This window comes from Myotis daubentonii, chromosome 1, assembly GCF_963259705.1.
Source record: "Myotis daubentonii chromosome 1, mMyoDau2.1, whole genome shotgun sequence".
Classification (NCBI taxonomy): domain Eukaryota; kingdom Metazoa; phylum Chordata; class Mammalia; order Chiroptera; family Vespertilionidae; genus Myotis; species Myotis daubentonii.
In genome coordinates this window covers 16,944,488-16,957,613 of record NC_081840.1, presented here as the reverse complement: position 1 = coordinate 16,957,613, position 13,126 = coordinate 16,944,488, and the positions used below count along the sequence as shown (strand labels likewise).

The 13,126-nt window shown below is 37.2% G+C and overlaps 1 protein-coding gene across 8 annotated transcripts in view; it reads right to left on the bottom strand.

Moving 5' to 3' along the window:
- The window catches only part of CEP128 (centrosomal protein 128), a 343,429-nt gene that overhangs the window by 290,448 nt on the left and 39,855 nt on the right, over positions 1–13,126 (bottom strand). For all 8 annotated transcript variants that reach the window (XM_059688963.1, XM_059688957.1, XM_059688982.1 and 5 more), the window contains one exon: positions 9,328–9,400. In XM_059688963.1, the coding sequence (XP_059544946.1) occupies positions 9,328–9,400 (73 nt within the window). The remainder of the gene's footprint in view (positions 1–9,327; positions 9,401–13,126) is intronic.

The window sequence follows — 13,126 nt, the reverse complement described above, 5'->3', positions numbered from 1 at the left end:
TTGAATAGGTGAGAGTTAAAGGCAATAAACTAGAAAAGAGTGCCCTCTGGTGAAACAGGAGAAAAACAGCAATTTTGTAAAGCTACTCATTTCTTATTCTGATAAACTGTTTAATCTGTTTAGTTCTTTATCATTTTAATTATCTATAAGCATGACCTGCCTCAGGAGGTTTTGATGCTTATGTGCAGCAAATAATTGAAAGGGATTTTCATTAGCTTGTCAATCTTGTCTACTGTGATCTGCTAAAAATAAACCAGCTGAAAATATCAAAAACTAAAGTCAAACTGAAATATGTTTAATTGGGACTCTCTAAAATAAACATTTTGTCTATTTGGCTGCTACCAAAAAAAAAAAAAAAAAAAAAAAAAAGAGTGGAGAAATTGGAACTCTTGCACTGCTGGTGGGATGCAAAATGGTAAACCACTATGGGAAACAGTGTGGTGTTTTTTAAAAAAATAAAAATAGAATTATCATATGATCCAAAAATTCCATATCTAGGTATATACCAAAAAGAATTGAAAGCAGATATTTGCACCCCCATAGTCATAGCAGCATTATTCATAATAACCAAAAGATGGAAACAACCCAAGTGTCCACTGACAGGTAAGTAGATAAACCAAATGTGGCTTATACATACAATGGAATATGGTTCAGCCTTAAAATGCAAGAAAATTCTTACACATGCTATAACATGGATGAACTTTGAAGACATTATGCTAAGTAATGAGGTGCCTAGAGTAGTCACATACATAAAGTAGAATGGTGGTTGTGAGAGGCAACATGCCTAGGAAGGCTGTGATGTTCTGAATGGATACTTTTACTTAATGGGCATCATTTCAATTTTTCAAGATGAAAAGAGTTCTGGATTTGATTATACAACTGTGAATGTACTAAACTGAATACTTAAAAATGGCTAAAATGATAAATTTTATGTTACATATATTTATTACAATTAAAAATAAACAATACAGAATAACAAAAATAAAAATAATCTGCTAATACCATCCACCAAGAGAAAACACTGCTAAATATCTTGTTGTATACTTCCAGAATTTTTTTATGCATATGTACATGATGAGTCAAACACATATCCATTTCATTTCTTTTTTTTAAAAAAAAGTTGGGTATTTCACATAGTGTTTTGTAAATTTTTTTGTTCTGTTACATATCATGGACAACTTTCCATGACAACAAATAAATCTATATATTCTTTAAAAGTACACGGTTCTTGCCCTGGCCGGTTTGGCTCAGTGGATAGAGCGTCAGCCTGCGGACTGAAGGGTCCCAGGTTCGATTCCGGTCAAGGGCATGTACCTTGGTTGCAGGCATATCCCCAGTAGGGGGTGAGCAGGAGGCAGCTGATCGATGTTTCTCTCTCATCGATGTTTCTAACTCTCTGTACCTCTCCCTTCCTCTCTGTAAAAAAACAATAAAATACATATTTTTTTTAAAAAGTACACTGTTCTTCACAATTGATTAAAATAACTCCCTATTGATAATGAGATAACAATTATTTATTTTTACTAGAACATACTGTGACAAACACTCCTATATAAGATTACTTTTGTACATTAAAGATATAATCTTTAAGTGAAATTGTTGAATCAAAAGACATGAATCACTAATGAGGTTATTAATCTGGGATCACACAAGTAATCAGTGAGGAAAATGAGCCCAGTACTGTGAGTCTTCATTTCCAGCAGTATCTTGTAATCCCAGGTCCACTTTCATGCATTCATCCAGCAAGCATGCACGAACACTAATTCATTCCAGCTATTATGCTAGGTAGAGGCTAGGCATAGAGCAATACTCAAGCTGCATCCACAGACGCTGACTTCTAATAGCTTGCTATCTATTAAGGACTGACACTAAATCAGTAGTTAGGATTTCTCTAATTAAATTCAATGAGTTGGATGAGTTCTATATTTCAGGAAAGAAAAATATGCTTATTGGCATCCTAACCAAAATTAAAACAGTTCAAGTAACCAAATACTGGGGGGAAAAATCTAAAATTACTTAGACATTATCTACACCATAGCCAGGACATATGTGATTTAGAGTTACTGCATTTGATGGTTCTCAGTTTTTAAATAATGTTTGTGTTAGGCAGATTCTGACAAGGTTTCAATGGTCTCTGCTTCCGGGTATTCATGCACTTGTGTAATTTCCTCCTCTGGAGTTTAGACTGGCTCTAGTGACTTCCTTCCGGTAAACAGAATACAGAACAAGTCATTTCCATAATTAGGTTACAAAAATTATGACTTCCATCTTACTAACATGTTCTTCTTGCTGGCCCTCTCTGCTGCCTTCTTGCTTGCTTGCTCTGATGAAACAAGCTGTGTGTTGTGAGATGCTCTGTGGGAAGGCCATGTGGAAAGGAAATAAAACAGCCCTGTGACCATCCAGTCATGACAAACTGATATTTTAGTCCAATAATCCACAAGGAACTGAATGAGCTAGGAAGGAAGTAAATCCATTGCAGGCAAGATGTGAGATGACTGTAGCCTGTGAGAGACTCAGAGCCAAAGGAGCCAGCTCAGCCAGGCCTGAACCCCTAACCTACAGACACTGTCAGATGATAAATGTTTTAAGCCAGTAAGCTCAGAGAAATCTGATATGCAGCCACTGATAACTAATGCAAATGTTTTTATCTTCACCCTCAGACATGTTTATTGATTTGGGAAAGGAAAAGAGGGAAAGAGAATGAGAGAGAGGGAAGTGAAGTAATGGTGCCTGAAGAGAAGCATCAGACAGAAGAAGATGGAACTGAGCAAAATTTCAGAAATAAGAGGGGCACAATTTTATCATGGATTGGAGTGTGCTATGAAGGAAAAGATCTAGAATGACTCTTAGGTGACCACTGGATAGATTACAATGCCATTTTCTGAGACTGAGCAGACCAGAGGAAGAGCAGGTAAACACCGCTCTAAACAGAAGAGCACGGGCTCTGTACCTAACGACACAGCATATACTTACCACTATGGAATGATAAAATAATTCCCAGTAATATGAATTATTTTAAAGACTGCATTCATCAATGCCTCCTCATTTTCATTTTTTATTTCTGAGACATAAAGGAAAAATACTAAAAGCTAATACTAAAAAGTACATTTTTATCAGAGATCCATGTGAACCAATTAAATTTATTACTCAGATATCAAAGAGTCCAACTTCTCCATATTTGCTTATAAAAATAGTATAATAAGAATAAACATTAGAGTAGCATTTAAAGCTAGCTTTAATGAGCGGAGGTGAAATGAAAGCAAAGGTCATCTGTTTATGGGATTGATCCTGACTTTTCAATACATTGATTCCTCAGATCTTTCACAATATATGCTGTTGTAAAATGCATTTCAATAAGTATTTGTTGTATATCCGGCTGCTGCAATCTGTACAAAAACCATGTTATCCTAAACACAATGTTGAGAATTCTTACTTCAATTCATGGCCAACTCTTCCAGAAATAGCTGGATCCATGTTTACATTTTTAATTAAAATAGTGACCTTCCTATAGAAACTACAATAAAATTGACTTTTTCCTCCATAAATAGTCAAACTTAATATGCAATCATATCATACTAAACTGGGTAAATTCCAGATAACGAATGTCCTCTGTGGTATAAGGTCCATGTGATAGTAAGTGTTTATTACCACAATGAAGTGTTAACATAAAATATTTTCCATAATATCATGCTATGAATAATAACTATTCCCTTCCAACAGGCAGCTTGAAAAACAAACAAACAAAAATCTATGATTCACAAAGGATTAACAAATCAGATCTTGGCATGTATGACAGAAACCAATACCTTTTGCCTCTCAAAGAAAAATGTGTTCTATAAACTTTCAAGATATATTTTAGTTACTGAGAAAATGCACGAGAAACAACTGTAGCCTCGGAATAATGCACAATAAATGAGATTAACAGCGGTTACCACCAGAAAATGAAATTGGTGGGAGATAGAGGCAGTCCTTCATTTTTCTTTGTATACTTGTACAATATTTAAAAGTTTTCTACCATGAATGTACATCATTTTGGAAATTTTATTCTAAACCTAAATCTGGAGGGGGAAACAGTTGCAGTCTCTGAGAAGTTTAACACTCAAATAACAAAACCACATCTTTTCTGACAGTATGCTATCATGAATTCACAAATGCAACACAATACATCAAATAGTTATAAAATGTAAATGTTGACTTCAGTTGGAATAAGTTACTCACAAAATCTATATTAAGCCTTGTACAAATTGGAAGTAAACATCATGTGGCCTTTGGAAGACCTTCTAAATTTCAAATAATATCACTTTTAAGTTTTTGCATTAGACAATTGTTTCCTAATCAGTACGACATGCACCCACATGATTCAGATGCCCTCTGTACAGCTAAGAACACATTTACAGAAAGCGCCAAACAAGCTGTCACATCACAACTTGATGTGAGGAACTGGCAGGTGAACAATTCTACTGGGTGCCCAGTTAGGTGTGTCCAATTCTCCAGATCCTGACAATAGAAAAGAACATGTCCTGATGAGCTGAGCACACGTGACAGCTGAGGAAACTGGCAAGGAGTACACACCAACTACAACAATGAGCTGTGAATAGTGAGGTGTGACCTGCAGTTGTGCAATCATAGCTTTGACTGATGTGGAGTGATTCCGATCAGTGGTAATGATGATATGAAAGGCTGTCTCTAAATTTAGCTAGCTGTTAACTTTTAGCTCAGTGGTTACACTTTAGGCCCACAGTCACACTCCAGACTATGTAAATAGTACTTGCTAGCTTTATTTGCTTTATGAAAGAAAAAAAATGAAGTCATAACTGTTCATTTTGGGTTCTCTTTAACATGGTGAAAGGTGAAACTTAACAAAGGTAATGTGCACTATGCAAATCAGTATTTTCAAAAATTCAAACTGATACCATTGTAATGCACCCAGTTATTAATAACAGGAAAGGAACAAAGGGAAGGCCAAATATTATAGGCATATAATTTGTGCAGCTTTGCCAGGAAGCCTGTTCCCTGCAGATCCTGGGGGAAGAGACTGGACAGAGGAAGAACAGACACATGCTCAGTAAAGTCTGTGCTTGCCTATCAGTCACACCTGGGAACAGGTCATGGGCCAGAGAAAGTATGGCCACTACAAGTACAGGACGATTTAATATATTTAATCTCCTAGTCAAAGGAGTTCTCTTTCTTGCTCTCTTGCTTCCTCAAGCTTGACTCCTGGCCTATGGAACTCTCATGCTTCTGCATTTGCCCCCATCACAGCCATGTGGACCCAACACAATGGAGTAATGGCCTGTAACTAGCCTGATGCTGTTACTGGACCCAGCTCCACCATGGAACAGAAACTCTGGACACTGGCTTTGCTTCTAACTCTGCTGAATCCCCAGCTGTACCTCTTCCAGGATTGGATTAAGTGAAGTGGGGCTTGGGAAAACCACAGATATAATTCCACACAAATAAAAATTACTCATCCTCCTGTGCGAGTCTCAGAAAATTCTTTTTCTCAAGATATCGTAAGGACCCAACCCCCAGCACTCAGTGGGGATAGGGATACCCAACTTACACTTGCAACAGAGAAGGACTATCCACACATTTCTCCAATAACAAAACCATCCCAAATATCTAACAATGTCAAAAGACAGCATGACAGTTCAACTAGATATGCCCATAGTTTCTCAGATCTATAAGGACCTCAACAGAACACTGAAGATATTCAAGTCTGGATCAAAGCCCTTATTACAAGCATGATCACAGGTTGTATACCTATATAGAAGTAAAAGAAGCCTCATACAACATCTGAAAAACTCTGAAATCTTATGCATTAGAAATAGCAAATCTAGCAATAAAATCTGATATATACAAAAAGATTGAGGGAGTTTCACTTCCAAAAATGACAGGCTAAATAATTTAGACCAACCCTTCCAATGCAAATAATTTAAAAAGCTATAAATAATATTTTAAATAAAAGTCTAGAAAACTAGCCTGGACGGTGTGACTCCATGGTTAAGTGTCAAACTATGAACCAGGAGGTCACAGTTAGATTCCCAATCAGGACACATGCCTAGGTTTTGGGCTTGATCCCGGAGGGGAGGGGGATGGAGCAGGGGGCAGCTGATCAATGATTCTCTCTCATCATTGATGTTTCTCTCTCTCTCCCTTTCCCTTCCTCTCTGAAATATATATATTTAAGTCTAGAAAACTAAAAAGAAGCAAAGACATATGAGACCAAATGCAAGATAAAAAAGAAACTCAGAGCGGTCGGTTGGTCCATATTTTAGGGCCACTTTCTCCCTGAAATAACAGCCCATTTCAGAAAAGGCAACTGAGACATTGAGAAGCTGAACAGTTTTTAACAGATGTGTGCTGTCAAAGGTGAAAAACTGAAGTTGAGAGCCTTTCCAAGGAAGGGGGTCCCTGGTCAAACTCCACCCCCCGCCCCCAGCCCCTAGCCTTTGGGTTGGAATCCTGCCTGAAGGACAATACACCAACAGTAAGGATGAGCCAGAAATGATTAAAACCTGGCACTGAAGTTTAACATTGAAATATCTCAACAACAAACAATAAGGTAATCCATGATTGCCATGGTCTCTAATTTATAACAAAAAGCAAATATGTCCTCTCATTCATAATAATTATCAAATTATCTAAGCAACTTCTCTTTGCAGAGAATAAAATATATTTTCTGTCAACAGAAGATCCCATTAAGAGAGTTTTAAAAATGAGTAGAAACAGTTGTAGAATGAGAGACAATCTTAGCAATACATACAATTGACAAAGTGCTCATATATAAGATATATAAAGGCCTCACACAAATCAGTAACAAAAAGGCAAGAAACTCAATAAAAGAGTGGGCAAAAAAAGCAAATTGGCATTTCAAAAAAAAGACAACAGCCAATAGCCAACAAATATAAAAAACATGCTCATTATCATTAGTAATCATGAAAATGCAAATTAAAACCATAATGAGATACCATAAACACTCAACATAATGGCTATTACTGAAAGACTCAGTAGTATCAGTGTTGGAAAGGATGAGGAACAACACAAATCCTCACACACTGATGATAAGAGTGTAAATTAGTGCATCCATTTTGAAAATCTGTTTTTCAGGACCTATTAAATTGAAAGGCACCTAGCAATTGCACTGCATTTTATGTTCCAACAGAAATGCATGCACAGGTGCTCTAAAATAATAAAATCAGTCACTGCAGCATTATTCATAACAGCCCAAAATTCAAAATAATTCCAATATCCATCACAAAATATTACAATATATTACAGTATATTCATACAATGGAATACTAAAGAGCAATAAAAATGAACTAACTGCAAGTACATGGCACAACACCCAAAAATATCACAATCATAATGTTTAGCAAAAGAAGTCAAACACACAAAAAAGCATGTCCTGAATGATTGCATTTATATGAAGTCCAAAAGAGACAAAATTAATCTAAAGAGTTAAAAGTCAAAATAAGTGTCATGTTTAAAAAGGAAGGAGTTAGTGATGGGGAGGGGAAATAAGGCAGCATCTTGCGTGCTGGTGATGGTCTAGCTCTAGCTCTATGTCTGAGAGGTGGTTACATGGGCATATTCGCCTTGAAATAATTAATCCAGCTACACACTGATATATGTGGTTTTCGGTATGTGCATTATACTTCCAAATTTTAAATATTAAAAAAAAGAAAAAAGAAACATAGCCTGGCCAGTGGCTCAGTGATTGAGCATCAACCTATGAACCAGGAGATCACAATTTGATTCCCAGTCAGGGCACATGCCTGGCTTACGGGCTCAATCCCCAATAGGGGACTTGCAGGAGGCAGTCAATAGATGATTCTGTCTCATCATTGATGTTTCTATCTCTCTCTCCCTCTCGCTTCCTCTCTGAAATCAATAAAAACATATTTAAAAAGAAGAAAGACACAAAGCTTCAGCAGCTTCCTTTGTCAAGTGACAGGTCCCGCACTAGAGTTTATGAGAGAAGACCATTGAAGAAGGTATAGAGGACCTTAGAGCTACCTTATTAGTGTGCATTCAGCTCTTACAGAGAGAGATGTAAACCAGAGAATGCATAAGTGTCTTTCTGTGTGAACCACTGCAATTAAGAAAGGCACCAATCTATTAATCTCAAAACAGATTTTTTTAAGTATACGATATTTTTGCTATTTTAGACAGGTACAGTATAAATTAATGGTGCCCTTGGTGTGCCTGGGAAAATCTAGGACTTTATGTAAAAAATTAAGTATCCCATGTCCTGACCACACATCAGTGCCATACCATCATGTACCAGCTGCAAAGATTTGTCTACTGCAACAGAAGACAGGCATTGTCTTCACCTCTCTGAGCACTTCACAAAGAAATTAGCACCAAACACTCAGGCAGAAGGCACTTTTATGTGGCCAGGTGCTTATTCTTGTTTTTTAAAGGGGCAGTAACTGAGTTGATCTCTGAAAATATAGCATATCCATCTCTTAGCAGATGTAGCCAAAAAATTCAAACTCTAAAATAAACAGCATATCTATCTGAGGAATTGTAAACACAATTAACAACTGGAGAAAAATTAACTGCTTTTACTGGGAAATGTCCAGATATGTTAAGAAAAAAAATTCTGCTAATCTTTCTTGTCTTGGAAAACAGAAGGTATTGTGGGAAATGAATAAATGCACATTATTCCTGGGTTGACAAATTTGCAATTATTTAGTGACAGTTTCTATTGTTATTTTTCTCCTAAAAAATAGAAGTGATGCAAAGAAATGGACACTGTATGTTCTTAAAAATTTAACCTTAATTCCACCAAGAATAGTGATTTGATAAAAAGAAATCTCTGCATAGAGAATGTGAACAATCTGAGTCTGAGATAACAAAACTTGAGAATAAAGGGTATTTTCAATCAGTACTACCTAAAACAAGAACAGACAGCAAGGAGGTCTCTGTAGCAATTGTGCACACACTTATGTACGATGACCTGAAATACTTAATGCGAGTGCTATAGAGCCACTACTCAAAATTCTGTGTTTCTCAAATATCATTTAACAGCTCTGGAAGAATCACTGAGTCAATACAATTTAAAATTCATAATAAAACTCTAACAATTAAAACAAATGATAATTTTATCCCTAATATACTACCACTGTAAATATTTCAAACTTAAATACTGAAAATTCATAAAAATTTTGTAAGAGCTATAAACTATATTATTAGACAAAGTGGCATACACCACCAAAAAGTTAAACTGTACTGAACTTCACTGTGAATACAATGAGCCCAGGCACCCTCTCTATCACCTGCATATGAAATAAAACTTTATAAACAAAGAGTTCTCACCACTTCTTGTTTTTGGGTTTCGCTCAGTTTTTCAGTCAATCTTTCCAAAGCCCTTTTTGTTTCAGCATCCGATCTAGGCAACAAAGAAAAATATTTTAAGTTGGCTTAAAATATGTACAATTGAGAAAATATATACAATTAATAAAATTTATAAAATAATAATGTTATTACATAATATTTTACTACAGTGGTTCTCAAATGTTAGCAAACCATATGAGACACCTGGAGGGCTTGTTAAAAACACAGAGTGATGAGCCCAACCCCCAAAATTTCTGAATCAGTACTTCTGGGATGGGGTCCAAGAATGTGCATTTCTACAAATTCCTAGGTGATGTTGATGCTGCTGGTCTGGGAAGTACACTTTGAGAAACACTGCTATACTGGAACATCACCTTCAATAACTAAGCTGCAATATCTTCCATTTTAAATTAAGAAAGGAAGAGAGGGAGGGAGGGAGAACAAAACTCTTAATCTTACATCCTCTCCTGCAATTTATAATCCAATTACATAAAAGTGTGCTGTACAAACTCATTAACTTATCTCCCATTACCACTTTCCCATCAAATTAATAATGTAAATACAGGATCGGTAATAAAATAGTACAGAAAGACTTAAAAAGAAAAGCAAAGGCCTTCCTCTCTCACACTTCCTCCCTTCTAGTCCACGCCCCACTGGCAACCATGTTTGATCATTTCCATTCTTAATTCTTTTGCTGATTACTTGCATCATTTCCAGTTCTAGACATTTTCAATTGACTCCTTGTTTTGAAATATTTAATTCACTCACATTGCTCTCCAAATTTGGATGAATGTATTGCTATTTTTAGTTCTTCTATTGGTTATCCATGTGACTTGCATAATGTACAAATACCTCTTATAAATATTCTATCATAGAGAATTGATGTTCTTTGGTTACTTTCTTTCATGCTCACATTTAGTCAGCTTACTTGGATCATTAATTTTCTTGTGCTTTTGGTTTTTGCTGGAGTTTTTCATCTTTCGGCCTTATATGGACCTTATTTATCAAATCATTGATATTTTTCCCCCACTTGTTACTGAACCATTTATTAAGAATCAACTCCACTCACCTACATTATTCTCAAGAACAGTTCCTCTACTCTAATCCAGAGTGAACAGATCCTGAGCCTGCTATGTGGCTACCATTCTGGGGATTATTTTCACTAAATTTCTGAGTTTTACTATTTTTATAACCTATACCTTCCTCTTTCTTGGTTACCACCTATTTTACTTATATGTCCGTAGGTAATTTCGTTGGAAGGAAATTACCTTAAAAGATAAACTTTCTAAGTCTTTATCTCTGAAAATGTCTTTCCTTACTAGTATCCCTCTTTCTTGGCTTTTGTGGTTCCATGTACTCCTGGATTTCCCCCGTCTCACAGCTGTTGCTTCGCAGTCCAGTTCCTCTGTGTACATGACTTCCCATTGCAATGTCTTCACATTCATCTCTGTCCTTGATGCTCTCAATACCGTTTCTCCCTAAATATCCTCCATTTCCATGGTTCCAAATGCCATTTCCATGCTGACCACTCTTAAAACCTCTAAAAGGGACTTCTCCTTTGAGCTCCAAAGTAAATACCTAGCTGAATATTTTATATTTCTATTTGGGGATGTCTTACAGGCATCTTAAACCTAACATATCCAAGGTCAAAACTTAATTTCTACACCTCACCTACTTCCACAGTCTTCCATATTTCAAAAGCGTCATTACCATCTACCCAGTTACTGAAGTTAGAAATCTGGGATTCATCTTGGATTTATTCTCCTTTATCCCCTCCACATATAACCAATTGCTAAATCCTACCTTTTCAATATATATATATCTGGAAACACTCCTGTCCAACTGCCCCTTGCCATAATCCTGGTCAAGCCACCATCATCTCTCATATATTAATGCAGAAGTTGTCTGACTCACCCTCCTCAAATCAGTTCTCCATATGGCATCTGAAAGGAACCTTATTTAACCCTTTCAAAAAGCTTGCTTTCCAGTGTTCTTTTTACAATAAATGTCAGGACAAAATAAAAATGAATAATTAAATGAACATATCAGCCTTTCTGAATCACACAGAAAATTAAGCCTAGCAACTACCTACACAGAATATTTTTATAAATATGAATTAAAAATATGTGGTACAAGTAAAGCATAATTGGATCCTAAAATCTTCCTCGTCCACAAAGTTAAGTCACCAAGTTTAACCAGAAACTTGACTTTTATTTTGGGTTAAATAAAGTTTCTCTTCCTCACACATACCTCTTGAAATAATTAATGGAAGTCATACAAACTATTACTAAATGGTACTAGCCCATGAGTCAGCAGATTCTCAGTCCCCACCGGACATCCAAATGTCCATTTAAACTGACCAACTAAGTCGTCCCTGAAACTTCCCTGTGTCTTCTTGCAGCGTCCGCCAACCAGTGGTCCATGAGGTCCAAAAGGTTGGCAACCACTGTCTTACTGGACAACTACTTCCTAAACTCATGTTCCTGTGCTTAATTTATACCCTTCCTTCAAAAATGTAAAAGGAACATGATTGGGACTGGCCCCAGGCGCTGACAGTGGGTCTTAGCCGCGGCTCCAGCGCCAGCTGTGGGTGCAAGCAGGGCCAGCACTGACAGCAAGTGCAAGTGCCCAGTGGGACTGTGGCACACGGGAGCAAAGAATATTCAGTAACCACCAGAGGCTCGCCCCAATGACAGCGACCAGCACCCCAACTTGGTCTGGCACCCCTGCTCACCTGCTCCACCATCCCACTACAGCCAATGCCCGCCATGTTCTGCACTCTTCAGCCTGCTGCTGATGCCTGCCATGTTCCACCCGCACTCCCTGGTGGTCAGTGCACATCATAAAAACCAATTGTTTGGTTGCCCCGCCATTTTGTCTATTTTCATATTAGGGTTTTATATACATAAACTAGAGGCCCAGTGTACGGGTTCGTGCACCGGTGGGATCCCTCAGCCTGGCCTGTGGGGATCAGGCCGAAACCGGCTCTCAGACAACCCCTGAGGGGTCTCAGATTACAAGAGGATGCAGGCCAGGCTGAGGGACCCCACTGGTGCACAAATCTGTGCATTGGACCTTAAGTAGTTGATATTCCTGGATTTAACAGTTATAAATTGTTGTTTTTTTCAATCTTTTTACTGCGGCATAGTATTCCATTGCATAGATGTGCCAAAGTTTTTTTAATCCACTCATCTGCTGATGGGCACTTAGGCTGATTCCAAATCTTAGCTATTGTAAATTGTGCTGCTATGAACATAGGGGTGCATATATCCTTTCTGATTGGTGTTTGTTTCTTGGGATAAATTCCTAGAAGTGGGATTGCAGGGACAAATGGGAGTTCCATTTTTAGTTCTTTGAGCAAACTCCATACTGTTCTCCACAGTGGCTGTACCAGTCTGCATTCCCACCAGCAGTGCAAAAGGGTTCCTTTTTCTCTGCATCCTCTCCAATACTTGTTTGTTGATTTGTTGATGATAGCCATTCTGACAGGTGTGAGATGATACCGCATTGTCGTTTTGATTTGCATCTCTCGTATAATTAATAACTTTGAGCATGTTTTCATATGTTTCTTAGCTTCCTTCGGTCTTCTTTCAAAAAGTATCTAATTAGGTCTATTGCCCATTTTTTGATTGGATTGTTTATCTTCCTTTTGTTAAGTTGTACGAGTTCCCTGTAAATGTTGGAGATTAAATCCTTATCAGTGATAACATTAGCAAATATGTTCTCCCATGCAGTGGGTTTTCTTGTTGTTTTGTTGATGGTTTCCTTTGCTGTGCAAAAG